This window comes from Pseudorca crassidens, chromosome 8 (genome assembly GCF_039906515.1).
Source record: "Pseudorca crassidens isolate mPseCra1 chromosome 8, mPseCra1.hap1, whole genome shotgun sequence".
Lineage (NCBI taxonomy): Eukaryota > Metazoa > Chordata > Mammalia > Artiodactyla > Delphinidae > Pseudorca > Pseudorca crassidens.
Window position 1 is genome coordinate 21,352,433 of NC_090303.1, and position 14,676 is coordinate 21,367,108.

At 38.6% G+C, this 14,676-nt stretch overlaps 1 protein-coding gene across 4 annotated transcripts in view; it reads left to right on the plus strand.

Annotated features, from left to right (window-relative positions):
- The window catches only part of RELN (reelin), a 521,022-nt gene that overhangs the window by 503,448 nt on the left and 2,898 nt on the right, over positions 1–14,676 (plus strand). The window contains exons 59-65 of one of the 4 annotated variants that reach the window (XM_067745999.1): positions 780–941; positions 1,675–1,832; positions 3,843–4,062; positions 5,868–6,065; positions 6,734–6,832; positions 7,466–7,549; positions 11,296–11,431. In XM_067745999.1, the coding sequence (XP_067602100.1) occupies positions 780–941; positions 1,675–1,832; positions 3,843–4,062; positions 5,868–6,065; positions 6,734–6,832; positions 7,466–7,549; positions 11,296–11,425 (1,051 nt within the window). In that variant the 3' untranslated portion in view covers positions 11,426–11,431. Of the gene's footprint in view, positions 1–779; positions 942–1,674; positions 1,833–3,842; positions 4,063–5,867; positions 6,066–6,733; positions 6,833–7,465; positions 7,550–11,295; positions 11,432–14,676 lie in introns of those variants that run through there. The other 3 variants (XM_067746000.1, XM_067746001.1, XM_067746003.1) reach the window with 3 other exon arrangements.

The following is a 14,676-nucleotide window of genomic DNA, read 5'->3' on the forward strand; positions in this document are numbered from 1 at the left end:
ACAATTCAAATGTTTGTCTGTTTTTAAGGCAGCTGCTTACAGGGGAGCATTCTTATGTATTAAAAGTGGCAGTTCCTGTGTATACATGTAAAAATTTCATTTGTATAAAATTCACACACGTATCTTATTTTCACATTTTTCCTTCAAACCAAGAAAAATCAATGTTATATTACACGGCAGCCAACAAACTTTACATTGTAAGTTAAGTAAGACACTAAGTTTGTCCTCAAAGTAGAACCCTCTTTTATTCACGTTGCTTGTTCTCAACCAGCCCTAATAAAAATATAGATCAATGAAAGGTCTGAACATGCTCTAGCTACAGTCACACCTCCTAAAGCATAGTAGCAGTACTGAGCATCAGTCTGACAGAGGAAGTTTGCCTTGTTGGTGCTGGCAGGCCTGCCTCTCACCACCACTTTGAAAAATGAATTATAGTGAGAAAGTTTGGGTAGATAGAGAACTTTGTCAGTCGACTCCAGGTGTAGTTCTTGTAACAATATCAGTGGGAGGAAGTCGCTAGAATGCCACTCTGTTCCTGCCATCATTTTATTCTGTCATCTGTGAATATATTAATGTGCCTGAAAAGAGTTAGGATCTATCTCATATGAGATAGTTTTCAATTTTTCTTTTATTATCTGTAATTATAAATATATATAGGAAATAGGAAAGTTACATTAAAATGTCTTAATTTAACCCAGCCCTAAAGCATTCCCTTGACATAAGACAGGTCATGTACTTCTCTGAAGAGCTGTCTAATGCAGCCTTTTTGGTTTCTGCAGGTCCGACTCCTGGCAGCTCGTTCAGACCCAATGCCTTCCTTCCTCTTCAAACAGCATTGGCTGTTCCCCCTTCCAGTTCCATGAAGCCACCATCTACAATGCTGTCAACAGCTCCAGCTGGAAGAGAATCACCATCCAGCTGCCTGACCATGTCTCCTCCAGGTAGGTTGCGTACTAAGGTCAACTTGGTGGAATCATCTGCCTGTCTCGGCAGAGCACATACAGTGAGGCGAGAGCAACTGATAAAATGAGGCTAGACTTTTAGTTGCAGCCCTAGTACCCTTTCCCCTCATCTCCGCCTCCTCTCACCAACTCATGCCCCTAAATGGCAATTGCATGTCCCAAGAAGAAATAGGATCTTGTCGGTAAATGATTCATACACGTCAGATTTTCTTTTGATTAAATACCACAGCACACACCAAACTCAATCACAGGCCCAGAGTCACAAATGCCCAGAGACTTGGACTTGGCACCGTATCTGCCCCGGTGTTCTGTGCCCCCAAAGGCTGTGCTGCTCCTCGCAGAATCAGTCCCCTCTGGGTTCTGCCAGGCTGGTTGGGTTACGCAAAGCTGCAGGGTAAATATAATGGAGCACAGTCTTCCTAGAGCAGCATTTATTTTCCTCAAAGATTTGAAAATGATACACCACTACAGGAAAAATAGGTTTATTATGGAACAGAATAGGAAATTCACGTAAAATTTTCAGGGCTTTTGGGGTATATACTCCTAGAATGTGAGGGGTACACCACTCACCTCCACCAATCGGATGCTTCGGGGAGAAGTTTGGGAAGCCCTTTTCTTAGAAATAGCCCCCATTCCCAGAGGCTGGATGCTGGACGTAGCCGTGGAAAATAACAGCCTCCTGGATCCCTTCTGCTCTCTGTGGGACTTTCAGTGCAACCCAGTTTCGCTGGATCCAGAAGGGCGAAGAAACGGAGAAGCAGAGCTGGGCAATTGACCACGTGTACATCGGAGAGGCTTGCCCCAAGCTCTGCAGTGGGCACGGGTACTGCACCACCGGCGCCATCTGCATCTGCGATGAAAGTTTCCAAGGTCAGAATCCCATTTTGTCGTTCTTGACACAGGAGACCATGGAGTTCTCATCTCAACATGTGTGCAAAGGCTGCTAGGAAATGGATAGAAACTCTGGCCTGAGGGATTTGAGATAGATGATACACTCTTTGATCACATAGATATTTACCTCTGGCATGAATTACCAAGGTTAATTTTATGCTATGTTCCTTGAATTTTTAAAAATGCAGATTTTATCCTCCCAGGATATTCTGTGGTACCTCACATTCTCCAACTTCCATATAACTCCCTGCTCCAACCCCTACCTTTCACACTTGATTTCCACTCTGGACCTCTCTTCTGCCTGGCCTGGCTGCCTGTCCCTAGATACTGGACCAATATTCCTTCTCCCTGGACCGGGAAAGGAGCAGCCACTGTCCTCCCAAGATGGAGCCGACAATTCAAGATGTTCTGTTTCCCAGGTCACTCTGTCACATACGAAAAAACCTTCATGACTCAAAAAAATATACTTTTACTGCTTGAATTTCCAGAGGCTAACTGTGTATTTGGGGCAGAGTATTCAGTCAACTCCTAACAGGAGCTTGCTATGTCAGCCTGTTTGAAGGCCTGCAGCCCTGCTTTCTTTTGATGCAATGTTTCTCATAGGTTTCAGCCTCTATGTTACAAAGTTCACTCTATCCAATTACCATTATACCCTTGGAGCCTAATAGCAATGCACAGTAAATCTTTTCTGAGTGAATCCTTGCACTGCCTCATCCTTTACCATTTACACAGTATCCACCAATACATTCAGCAGAGTCATTTAGTATTTATGATAGTCCCCATAAATTAGCTATGGTTAATATCATTATTCCCACTTTACAGGTAAAGAAACTGAGGCTCAGGGAGGTTAAGTGACTTGCCTGAGGTCACATAGCAAGTACATGTCAGTAAGAAGACCAGAACTCAAGTTGTCCTTTCCAGTCAGCCTTGCTGTCTCTCAGAGCTGAGAGAGTTATCCAAAGAGGACCAAATTATATAGCTTCCCCAAGGGTACAATGGAAGAACCCATCGATTTGAATTGAGTAGAATCCATTTAGATTTCTTGGTGGATACTACTTCCTTGCCTCCAAGTGAAATGAGTATGGTAAATGTAGACCGCTGCACATCTCTGAGGTTAGAAATGACTTAGCCGCCATCTTTTTCCCCTGGTCTCATTACCGCTGAGACCAACTGGGTCTGTTTGTAGATTAGCTGGAGAATGTGAACTTTAGGCAAATGAACAAATCAGATGTCTCACAAGGAGTCCTAGGTGTCTGGAATTTGCCCTCTTCTCTGATCCAACAGAGCTATGACCTTTTGATTTTGAACTGTTGTACACGTTGAGAAAAGTCGTGCTGTTGCAATGAAGGAGAAATGCGAAGACATACACATTAGCTAAAGTAGCACCTTCCTTAAATGCCCATATTTCAGATCTGTGGTCTCTGAGAGACACTTCCAGTTTTTTATTCATGTATTTATCCCAGCTTCATGATGGAATATTTTATATGTGCTCAATATTGTGCTAGGTGCTGGGATCCAACAATGAATAAAATATAGACTCTGCTGTCAAGAATCATCAAATATAAGAGCTAGAAGGAGAACAAGAACATGACTTATTTTCTGCTACAAAATCATGCTAGGGGACCAGAAATTAGGTTGTCTCTAATGCTGGGGTGAGATCACCCTCTGGAGATATGTCATTGGTAAACATACAGGCCCAACCAGATGCTGTAGTTTTTTAACAATGGGCTTATACAAGAAATAAGCACATTAGCACCTACATATTTTAGTAAACATTGACTCAAAGATCATGGTATTTTTCAGCAACACAAGTCAACTGAAATAAAAGAGAAACATGTATTTCTGGGAGTCTATATCTGCTTGGTATTTTGTCATTCTTACAATAAATCTGAAATTGATTGGATTAAATCTGAAATTGAATGCTTGTTCTTAATCTTTGGTGATTCTGCTTGTTCCAGCTAATTTTTGCAACTATTCCTTTCCCTCTAGGAGATGATTGCTCTGTTTTCAGTCATGATCTTCCCAGTTATATTAAAGATAATTTTGAGTCCGCAAGAGTCACTGAGGCAAACTGGGAGACTATTCAAGGTGGAGTGATAGGAAGTGGCTGTGGGCAGCTGGCACCCTATGCCCATGGAGACTCACTCTATTTTAACGGCTGTCAAATAAGGCAAGCTGCCACCAAACCTCTGGATCTCACTCGAGCAAGGTAATACAACTCCCAGGTTGTAGTCCAGACATAGAATCAGTCACAAGCGCCTCATTGTCTGCTGTTAGCCATGATCATGAACTTTATGGCACAGGTGTCACTAAGCAGTGGAAACCTAAATATCATCTGAATTTGGTATGAAAAAGCATTATATGTTTTCACAACTCAGAATTACGCTTTGCTTAAATTGAGTGTAGAATTACCTTGTATCTCTTCACACACACTGGCTGAGTGTTGGTAACATAGGCATAAGCCTGGAGAAATGGCCAAATATAAGAAATGGATAAGTGTATCACATCAACATGTTGAACATCGTGAACTTATACTATGTTAGAGGCCAGTTGTATCTCAATAAAGTTGGCAAAAATAAATAATTGGTTATGAATAATCTATCTAGATAATTTAATATGGAACATATGCAAGCATGTAAATATAAATGTGAATGTGAAGAAGATTCGTAGTAATGCAAACATACATATTCCTGTATTTAGCATATGTAGCTATAAAAGGAAGTGGAGGACCGATGGCTGGATGGCTGGGAACTTTAAAAGTTCACATGCTTTATGAGCTGCACGGTAATGCAGAATAGAGAGGACAGAGAAAAAGAGACCCAAGAGGGTTCCTTCCCCACCTGCCCTTCCCAGCTCTACCACCTTAGCCAGAACAAAAACAGCTTATTGTCTGTGTAATTCAAGAAGAGATTCCAAGGCTTTATAAAGGTTGCAAAATACTAGACTACTCACTGAATGCTGAAAAGTGCGTGAGTATTTTTGAGAATTAAATGTTGGGTTAGTTGGAATGTAGATGTTTACTTGAAGCTTAATATTAGTAATGTATTTTCAGAGGCAGAAAGGCAGGTTGGGGGGCCTTCAGTATGATAAACAATAAAAATATTAAAAAATTAATTCCTGTAGAGTAACCATATAACTAACCATAGACGTCAGAAGTTGTTGTGTCCACCCACCCCCAATTTTTTTCCTACCAAAGAGATGTGCATCATCTAGATCAACCTGATGTCTTCCTTGACCCCATATATAGCTACAACTAGCCACTTAGTTAATGATTGCACACCATGTCAGGCAAGTAACTTTGCTTTAAATTAATTAATGCATTTAAATAATGCATTTACCAGTTTAAGTCAGGCTCTTTATTTGACCACCTGTTAATCACTAGGAATCTTACGAGGATAGATTTCCTATGTTTAAAAACTGTATCTTCTAAGGGCAAGGATGCCTGTGAAAAACAAAAGGACACGTCAAACACGATAGCAGATATTGTCCAGAGCCTGTGCGTCTAACTCAGTTTTCCCTCTGCTCTGATCTCCAGACATCCTTTCCTAAAATAAACATGATGATTTATCCTTGTCCAGATTCTGTCCAGCTTGAAGCTATTTGTAAAAAGCATGTAGCATAAATACTGTGGTTTTATTTCTTGTCCTCTCCATGTCCTCAGCTGCCTATTTGGCCCATATCACTTTGCAGAGAACAGAAGGTGTTTCAGGAGAAATACTCTAACAAGATTTCTAATATCATAAGAAGAAAAAAGATCTTTGAAAGTCAAAATTTTCACCGTGTAGAACACCAGCCTTCTGGGCTTATTTTTCATATGTATGATGTAAAAGATAAGTTCAATAAATTTTGTTATTTATGTGACTTAGTCATAAGACTGGATGCTTCTATTTTTACTATATTATGAACGTGAAAATTATGGACTTTAGGAACGAGAAAGATAAAAAAGTAGAACGTATAACTCCTTGAATACTTCCTGACTTTTGTTTACACGTGGTTTCCCCTGTGTTTGTTCAGCAAAATCATGTTTGTTTTGCAAATTGGGAGTACATCGCAGACAGACAGCTGCAACAGCGACCTGAGTGGCCCCCACTCCGTGGACAAGGCCGTGCTGCTGCAGTACAGTGTCAACAACGGGATCACCTGGCACGTCATCGCGCAGCACCAGCCGAAGGACTTCACACAGGCTCAGAGGGTGTCCTACAACGTCCCCCTGTAAGCGGTCAGAGAGCAAAAGCATGGTGTCACACATGATCCTAACAATAAACAGAGTTTGGTGAAGTTACTGAACCAGCGCCGCAAAAGTAGGTGGTGGCAGAACCAAGACTAATCCAGATCTCCAGAGTTGTGTTACCGTTTTCTATTAGGACAACAGGCACAACTGGGAGCCAGGATAAGGTCGAGAGGGAAGAGAGAAAAGCAATTAAATACAAGGGTGTGTTTGCATATTTCCCTCCCAGTAACCAGTGTTTCTAGTCGTTTAGGAAACAACATTTTTAATCTTCCGTTGGGTACACCGGTTTAAAAATTTGCTGAGGATAGGCAGCTTAGTCAGTTTTGCCTGGCATGGTACCCCAGCGTCTAGTACGGTGCCCGTCACATAGAAGGCACGTCACATTTGTTGACTAAAGATGTGACTCTTCCAGGTACTAGTGGAGCAAGGGGAAGAAGGGAGAGACATGTAGAAGGATTGCAAATCCTTGAGTAGCCAATAACACTTGATGCTGCTTAGGAGAATACTATGACCTGAGCAAATCTAAATTCCATACCCAAAGTTATGTTGATTAAGATTAGACTATTGTAGTTGAAGTCTGGAAGTCACCTACCAGAAAGTTCTCTGTGTTCTAGTGTTTAATCTCTCTGTCCTTCTATCTGTGACCCAGGGAGGCACGGATGAAAGGAGTTTTATTGCGCTGGTGGCAGCCACGCCACAATGGAACAGGTCATGATCAATGGGCTTTGGACCATGTGGAGGTCGTCCTGTGAGTATCTGATACATAGCATCTCATGTCCATTTCAGAAAGGTTTGAAATTTCTTTGATATGGCATGCTCCTTAATTCAGTAAGAACTGTCCCTGATGAGAAACCCCCATGGGACCACTTTGGCTTATACTCTTCCACAATTGCAAACTACAGCTCTAGTCAACAGTGAAATAACAAAGCCCCAAATATAATTTAATATAACTTAGAAACTTCAATAAGCAAAGGTTTATTTAAGGGTTTGACAATATTAATTAAATTGCATCGAACAGAAGTCTCCAGGTAAATGGGAAACAATGCCTACTACCAGATCTGAGTTGCCTTATAAAATGGAATGACATCCTGAAAAGAAAAAGGATCTGTACTGGTCTATGTACAGAGTATCACTAGGACATGTGCCCAATAACAAACACCTGTCCTAGCAACAGATGCCTGGGGCATTCTTCCATTTAATGACATGGTCAAAACGAGAAGAAAGAATTTGTGGTTTCAGATTCCTCGTGACCGATCCCAGCACCTAAGAAATCAAGGGTGTTCCCCATGGTTTTTCCCATAGAATAAAGTTGTCAGCGCTCTCACCTAACTGGGTTGACTGTTCCACAGTGAGATGACTTGCTTTTTCTCTAACAATCTAGTTCCTGTAGAACTGGAATGCTTATGTCTCGACGGGTTCGGACTGATGGCTCCAAGTGGTTGGCAAGGAGAGGCGAATCTTCTCGGTAGATAGGTTCAAATGTTCATTCTGTTTACCAGATCGAAAACGAAATCAGTCCCTTGGCTGATTTCAGTCATTTTGAAAGCAAATTTAAGTGATTAATTGGTAGGAAACCTACCAGATTTGTTTTCTTTCAATCATAGCCATGAGCTGAATCTTTCAGTCTTGAGTTAGCCCTCGTCTTAGTTTTCACTGAGGCACCTGCTTGCATGGCATCCATGTCAATCCCCAAATCCAAGAGCAACCCGGTTCCTACACAAGCTCCCACTGTGCGCTCTGCTGCTTTGGACAACTTGCTGGGCTCTGCCTCCATAAGATAAAGTTGAAGTTTAAAGTAACAGTCCAGACTCACTTGAATCTATATTATGAGGCTGATGTTTTACTTAGAGTTTGATTTCCTCAGACTGCATTATTCCAGGAGAATAGACTAACCTGGGCTCTAAAACGAATGATGTATGGTAAGTCCAGAGAGAGCGAGATCCAGACAGACCAAAACCCAACCCTCTAGCCATTATGCTCTGGCTACTTTCCTTTCAGAGCAGCACTTCTCAATCTGATTGAACATCAGAATTACTTAGGAGCTTTTGGAAGCATCAATGAGTGTCCCGATGTCCATGCCCATACCTACGGGTTAGTTGCTTTAAATTGACCTTCAGTGAGACCTGAGCATCGGTCTTTTTTAAAAGCACCTCAGTTCATTCTAATAAACTGGTTGAGAATCAAATTTAGAGTCAATAACCAGTTTTTATCTTTCAAGTCTCTTGCCAAGACAGTTTACATTAATGGGGCTTCCTGTGCCTGACAAAGCATTACCAACTTTTATGGAAAGTTCAAAGCTTGACAGTCCTCAATAGAAGGCAGGATGCTAATACTGACCTTGGGTAGATACGACAATTGTTAACATGTCATGTGTTTGAAAGGATATTTCTTATCCCCCCATCCAACCAAGCAATTGCAGTTACCCATTTTGGATTTCAAAGGCATATTATCACCACAGTTCCCTCCCGTGTACTAAGATTAAAGAGTAGGTGGCGTCAGAAGTACAAATATACTCCCTGGTGTAAAATAACCCCTTTACAATTTGGGAGCAGAACAGAGTTGACCTGCTGCCTCAGAGGTTCTCACCACACAGCTCCCCAGGGAACCTTCTGGTATACCTGCTGTTGGTATTAATTTTTATAAGCAGTAACCAGAATCATGATATTATTACAAGAATAAGGTCAGATTATATAAGATACCAGAAACCTAGCATTTCTGGTATTCTTCTGGAGCAATAATCTGTATTTATAAATACTTCACTTTTATTCCATCTCCAGAATTTTAAGACTTCGAAGAATTTAGCACGTAGGCACCTGTCTGCTCTTATTCTGCATGATTGTTTCAAAGTCTCAGGGCACTAAAACATTTCAAATGAGAAAAGAGCATTGTCACACATGCAGAGTATTGCATGACTTGAGTTTTATTCAGTTTTCTGGTGAATAATTTTAAATTATAACTTTACACATGTAACCGTAAAATTTTATATATTTATATAAATATGTGTGTGTATTTATATAATATGTTAAAATTTGTTAAAACTAAAGGAGTCACTTTGTTTTCCTTCTTTTTTGGAAAGAAGAAATACTTCATAAAGCTGAGTTCAATCAATGAGTTGTTTAAAAAATACGGTACAAAGAAATTATATTTTCAGAACTATGTTTTTGATGTTTTGCTCTTGTCTTAGGCTTTAATATTTCTATGCCACTGTATTCTTTCAAACTGCTTATTTTCAGAAGAGTCGCAAAAAGTTTTAAGGCATTTGCTAGTTAATATGCCCTTAGTAGCTCTACAAAACAGTTACTTTAATTCATTCATTTGATGAGCTTAAAAATGAAGTTCCAGATAATTCAGAAAAATAAAATATAATAATTTTTCCAAGTGTCTTGCAACCAAGTAAAGCACAAAGAAGCCAGCCAAGGTTCATGTCACAATTCACAAATATTACTAATTATAACTTTGCTGCAGTAGATGTATATTTAGAAATGGAGAGGTGGAATACTCCCATAAAACCCTATTAAATTCAAAATATCCTCCTAATTAACTATACTTTTGTATAATAACACTTAGTTATAGGAACTAGTAATGTTAACTCCTTAAGTGTGGAGGGAACAGGAGGCTGAGGTGCATATCTCAAGAGATACAAGCCCTGCCTAATTGAATGCCACAGATAGGGCAACTAATATGTTTTTTGCAACCAATGGTTGGGGGTATACATTTTTAGAACATATTTTCTTTTCTGAGTAAAGATTGGCCCTAATCTAACTTTATTACCATAGTTTAGCTTTTGTGCATGTGCACTAAGGACACATGCTAAAAACTCCTAGAAAGAAAAAACTGTGGTCACGCATGGTATCTTGAGTCTAACGTCAGTACTGCCCATAATAACCAAGAAGATACATGAGTTTGATGAGAAAAAAATGTAGCACTTTTGAAAATATTTCAGAGTTTAGGAGTACATCCTAAATGAGCAAGATAGAGAATATATTTTTAATTTAATGGTTTAATTCTAAAATACTCCATCCAGAAGGATTTGAGTTTCATAAATATGGATATACAGAATAAGCCCCACACCATAAAGATAAAAACCACAGTTTTAGCATTTAACAAGCAAAGTCACTTATGCCTTATGCTTGTTTGAGAGTGTAATCTCCCCACTCTGATGATGTTTTTCAATAAAACCTGCACATGAAAAGCACTTCATGATGATAAGCCCTTGCTAATCTGCCACAGAACAGATGAACTGAATTGACAGATCACTTTTTTCCAGCCTCACTAGCTTACAAAAAGTCCTCATCCGTAAAGTCTGAGTGATGCAGCTTAACACAGTCATTGACAATCAAGCATCAGAAACCTAATTTCTCTGAATTCATTGGCTAGTGTAGAATATTTGTTTTTCAGTAAATGTTTTTGAATACATTTGGGCAGATCCCTCACAAGATCCATGCTGGTGGGGTTCTTCTTAGGATAAAAGGGAATCCTTTGTCTTATTGCCGGGCACTCATCCTTCTACCCTAAGAATCTCCCTCACCCAACTCTGCATTTCATTCACACATCACATTTCCTGTGTACGTGTCTAAGTCACAACCTGTCATGTGTACAATGAAGCGGGCCAATTTTTGCATGTGTACCTTGAAAGCAAATTGCTCGGTAAAGAGTCAGCCTTTGTGAACTGATTTACTAAAAAGTGAATTATTACCACATTTGCTGAGAATTGGAAATGAATATGCTGCTAACTATGGTCTTAAAGGCATTTATCAGATTTTATAATATGAGTTCCATCATGGCCATTCCCTCATGTATTCATTATCAAGATACTGTCACATTTTTGGCACAAATGATTTATGGAGAACAGCATATTACATTTGTTGCAAAGCATATTTATCCTTTATTAAATTTGATTGTGTTGTTTGATATAGAGGACTTACGTATTTTTAAGAGCCCATTCCTTAATATATTCAGGAATAAGTATGTTCTAAAATGTAAATAATTGAAAAATCAAATAATAAAATTAATGGTAGTTATTAAACTATTACTTTCATATTTATACTTTATATGCAACATTTATGCCAAATGTAGTACTATAGCTACATGTACCTTGACATACGGTTATGAGCAAATATTGCATGTTGCATTACATAGAAAAGTTAAATATATGTATATATTAGGTATAGAAGAATAAGAAATAACTTCTTTAATTTTTATTTTCAAAAGAGATGAAAAATCCTATATCGCATCTAAACCTGATCAGACTTTTATGACTAATCACAGTGCTGCATGTGTTGAAAGGCATTTTTTAACTTGTGTTATATTTCATTATTTGCTGTCATTGGTTTTCCACTAGAGTAAGGTAAGTCTTCTTACTAATTCCGGGGAACTGTTTACTAATAGTTTCATCAGTGTTACCTACGTTAACTGAGAAGTTTTGTAGAAGACCTTTGCAACTGAAAAAAAAACCTGTGAAAACAAAGTTATATGGGATACTGAAATATACTGGAACACTTGAAACCTATAGATCATGTAAACTCGGAGTTCAGCCAAATTGTGGTAATTTTCTGATGTATACAATAAGGGGCACAAGAGCATAGATCAGAGTACCAGTCAGCATTCCTTCATTTGAATGTTTGACTCTGTGCCTGGGATTTTGTTAGGTGCTCTTGAAATGTTAACAGTTTGTAAGTTTGTTATGAGGGGAAAGTGAACATAGGAATGTGTGGAAAAGAGCTCGGGGCTTTGATTAAATGCAGTGTCTTTCAAAAGATCTCTTGTGCTGGACATGAGTGAGGATGCCTAGACTTCTTAATTCTATTCTAAGTTAAAAAACGAACAGGCAAAAGGGAATGGGTTTATTCATAATATTTGTGAGTTCTAGATGATATCCTTAGGTAAGATTGGCCTTTTTAAGTATATATTTCCATTTGCTCTCTAATAGAGATACTTTAAAACTTAGGAAAGAAGGTAAAATGTTTATCATTTATTAAACATCTGCATATTCTACTAGAAGCTTTCATTTAATCCTTACAATTCCCCAAGGTACACAATATCAGATATTATTCCTATCCCCAGTCAGCAGGGAAAAGAAAAATGAAACCTTCTACATTTGTGAGATATATGAGCCCACACTAATCTACATGTAGCCCTCCTGAAAACACATGGCCTTGAAAGTAAAATGTACTTTCTTTTTTATATGCAGGGCAGTTTCATTGATTAGTTTCAGTGGCAGCTTACCATTCTACTCTCATCAGTATTTCTCTGAAAGATAATGGCAGTCACTGGATTCTTATTTTTGCATTGATATAAAATATTATTTATTGTATCATTTTGTTTTGATGAAAAATAAATTACCGAACAGTAAAAATGCCTAAATTTCTGTGAGTTCAAATTAACTTCTGCCAAGTCTCTATCTTCCCCATTTCCTTTAGAATCAATTAAAAATCAGTCAAATTTTTTCATAATAATAACCTAAGATAGTGGCTCCAGTGAAGAAGAGCAGTTCGAGAGAACAGTCACTAGTTCTTGAAAAAACTTGCAATATCCGTATTTCCTATGCAGAAACAGGGAAACATTTTATTATTCCATATGCTGTCTAAAGTCCCCAAATTCCCTTAGTGATAATGGAAATTTAAGTTAGCATTTCCAAGAAGTCATCCTTCTCCCTTCCTGCAGTGACTTAACTCATTAATGGGAGTTTATAAATGGACCTAGTTCTATTCAGAATCAAAGCAAATTGACAAGTACTGTAGTTGATATGCCTTGGGATGAATATTACCTGCTTTCACTGGAATTATAATAAAAATACTTTCCCCTATAATCACAGTGAAGAAATAAATCCTTAAAATTTTCCACCACACCTTAATTATTTTGGTTATAAGTTTATCTATAACTATACATCTACATGTATCAAAACCAAAAATAGGCTCTCAGATCTGCTTCACAAAAGAAGATAATAAGCATGAGATCTTTAAACTTGTTTAACATTCCCCTAATGCCCAATCCTATAACTTAGACATTTTAGAAGCCACAAGTTTAATAACCATGACAGTTTATTAAATGGTCCTCGAAGCAGGCAGCACTTCGGTATAGCTTCCCATGGTGCTTGATTTTCAAAAGCTTATGAACTGGAAAAGTCTGCTTTGTTAGGTTCCAACTTAACTGTCTCCAGAGATATTTATGCTTTACATAACAAAATTACTAGTTAGTTTCAAGTGTGATTTGAAAATGTGGCCATTTCTAATGTGACTACAAAACACTAGACATCTATAGCAAATGCTGAGTGCATATCAACATTCGCAGAGATCCAAAGATATGCTACTGATACGAAAATGTATTCAAAATTAAAGGGTATCCAATGAATCAAAATGCCTCCTAAAGTAGAAGTCAGCTTCCAAGCTGGACTGATCGATTATCAAGGTATTAAAAGATCTGCAACCTGTTAATATTTATTTTCTCACATACAAAAATGAAGAATTTAAATCAGTCCATAGTAAGTAAATAGTTATATGGAGAAGTTGCTTTAACGCCATTAAACATGCACATCAACTTTTGTTCAGATTAAATGTTCCTTTGTTCCCGGATATTGAGGTCACTTTCATGTCCATCTCGGTCACATTAAGGTAACTAAATATCTTGAGTGTTCTGAGTTTATCTTTTTTCCATGTAAGATATTTTAACTATTTTAAATTCTCTTTGAGTACCTTATATCGTTAAATGTGTTTTCAACAGAATATTTTCATTGCTTTAACTTTGCAATTATTCCTTATAGTTAAAGAGTAATGATTTACAACAGGAATCCAATCAGTAAGTCACCATAAGTTCAACAAACATGCCTTGACCCCCCAGGGGTCAGGCAGGAGGCTCAGCGCTATGATGTGGGGCTGGAGGGAGTGGGGCCCATCCACGACACCCACCGCAGTTTAGTCATGGGGAGCCAAGATGTGAACACAAATCATCTCCAAGCAAAGCAGAAAGTGAGCAGTATGAGGGTTCACAGGAGGGGGGAACATCCCTACTGCAGGGGGTGAGCAAGAAAGAAAATGTGATACTTGAAAAATAAGTAGAAATTTGAGGAAGCTGTGTTGGGGATTGTCCAATAAGGCAGATGGAAGGGGCTCAAGGTGAGTTTGAATAGAGATGACTGTGTGAGGTGTAGCGGATGAAAGGACTTGAAAAACAGAGTAAGGTGAAACATGTGGAGGACTTGAAATAGCTGGTGAAGTTGACTTACAAGGATTATGAATGGGGTTGTTTTTTTGTTTGTTTGTTTTGTTTTTTTTAACAAGATAAAGCCAGCATTTGAGGGAAAGTTTGCTGAAACTGGTGCGCAAAATTAATTGTACTTATGTGTGGGAAGATACACACACACACATACATACATACATACAATTACACATTTGGTGATACTTTCTTAGTATTTCATAGTATCTTTTCAGTGGTGTTTCTTTCATAAGGGGAGAGAATGTGGAGGCTAGCTTGGGGGGCCACTGTAATAGCTCAGGGAAATTCAGGGAAAGGGCCACAAGATGTCCTAGGATGCTGGCAGGAAGCCAGCTAGTGCCAGTCCCAATCTACTGTGACCAAAGAGGTGAGAGGATTCTT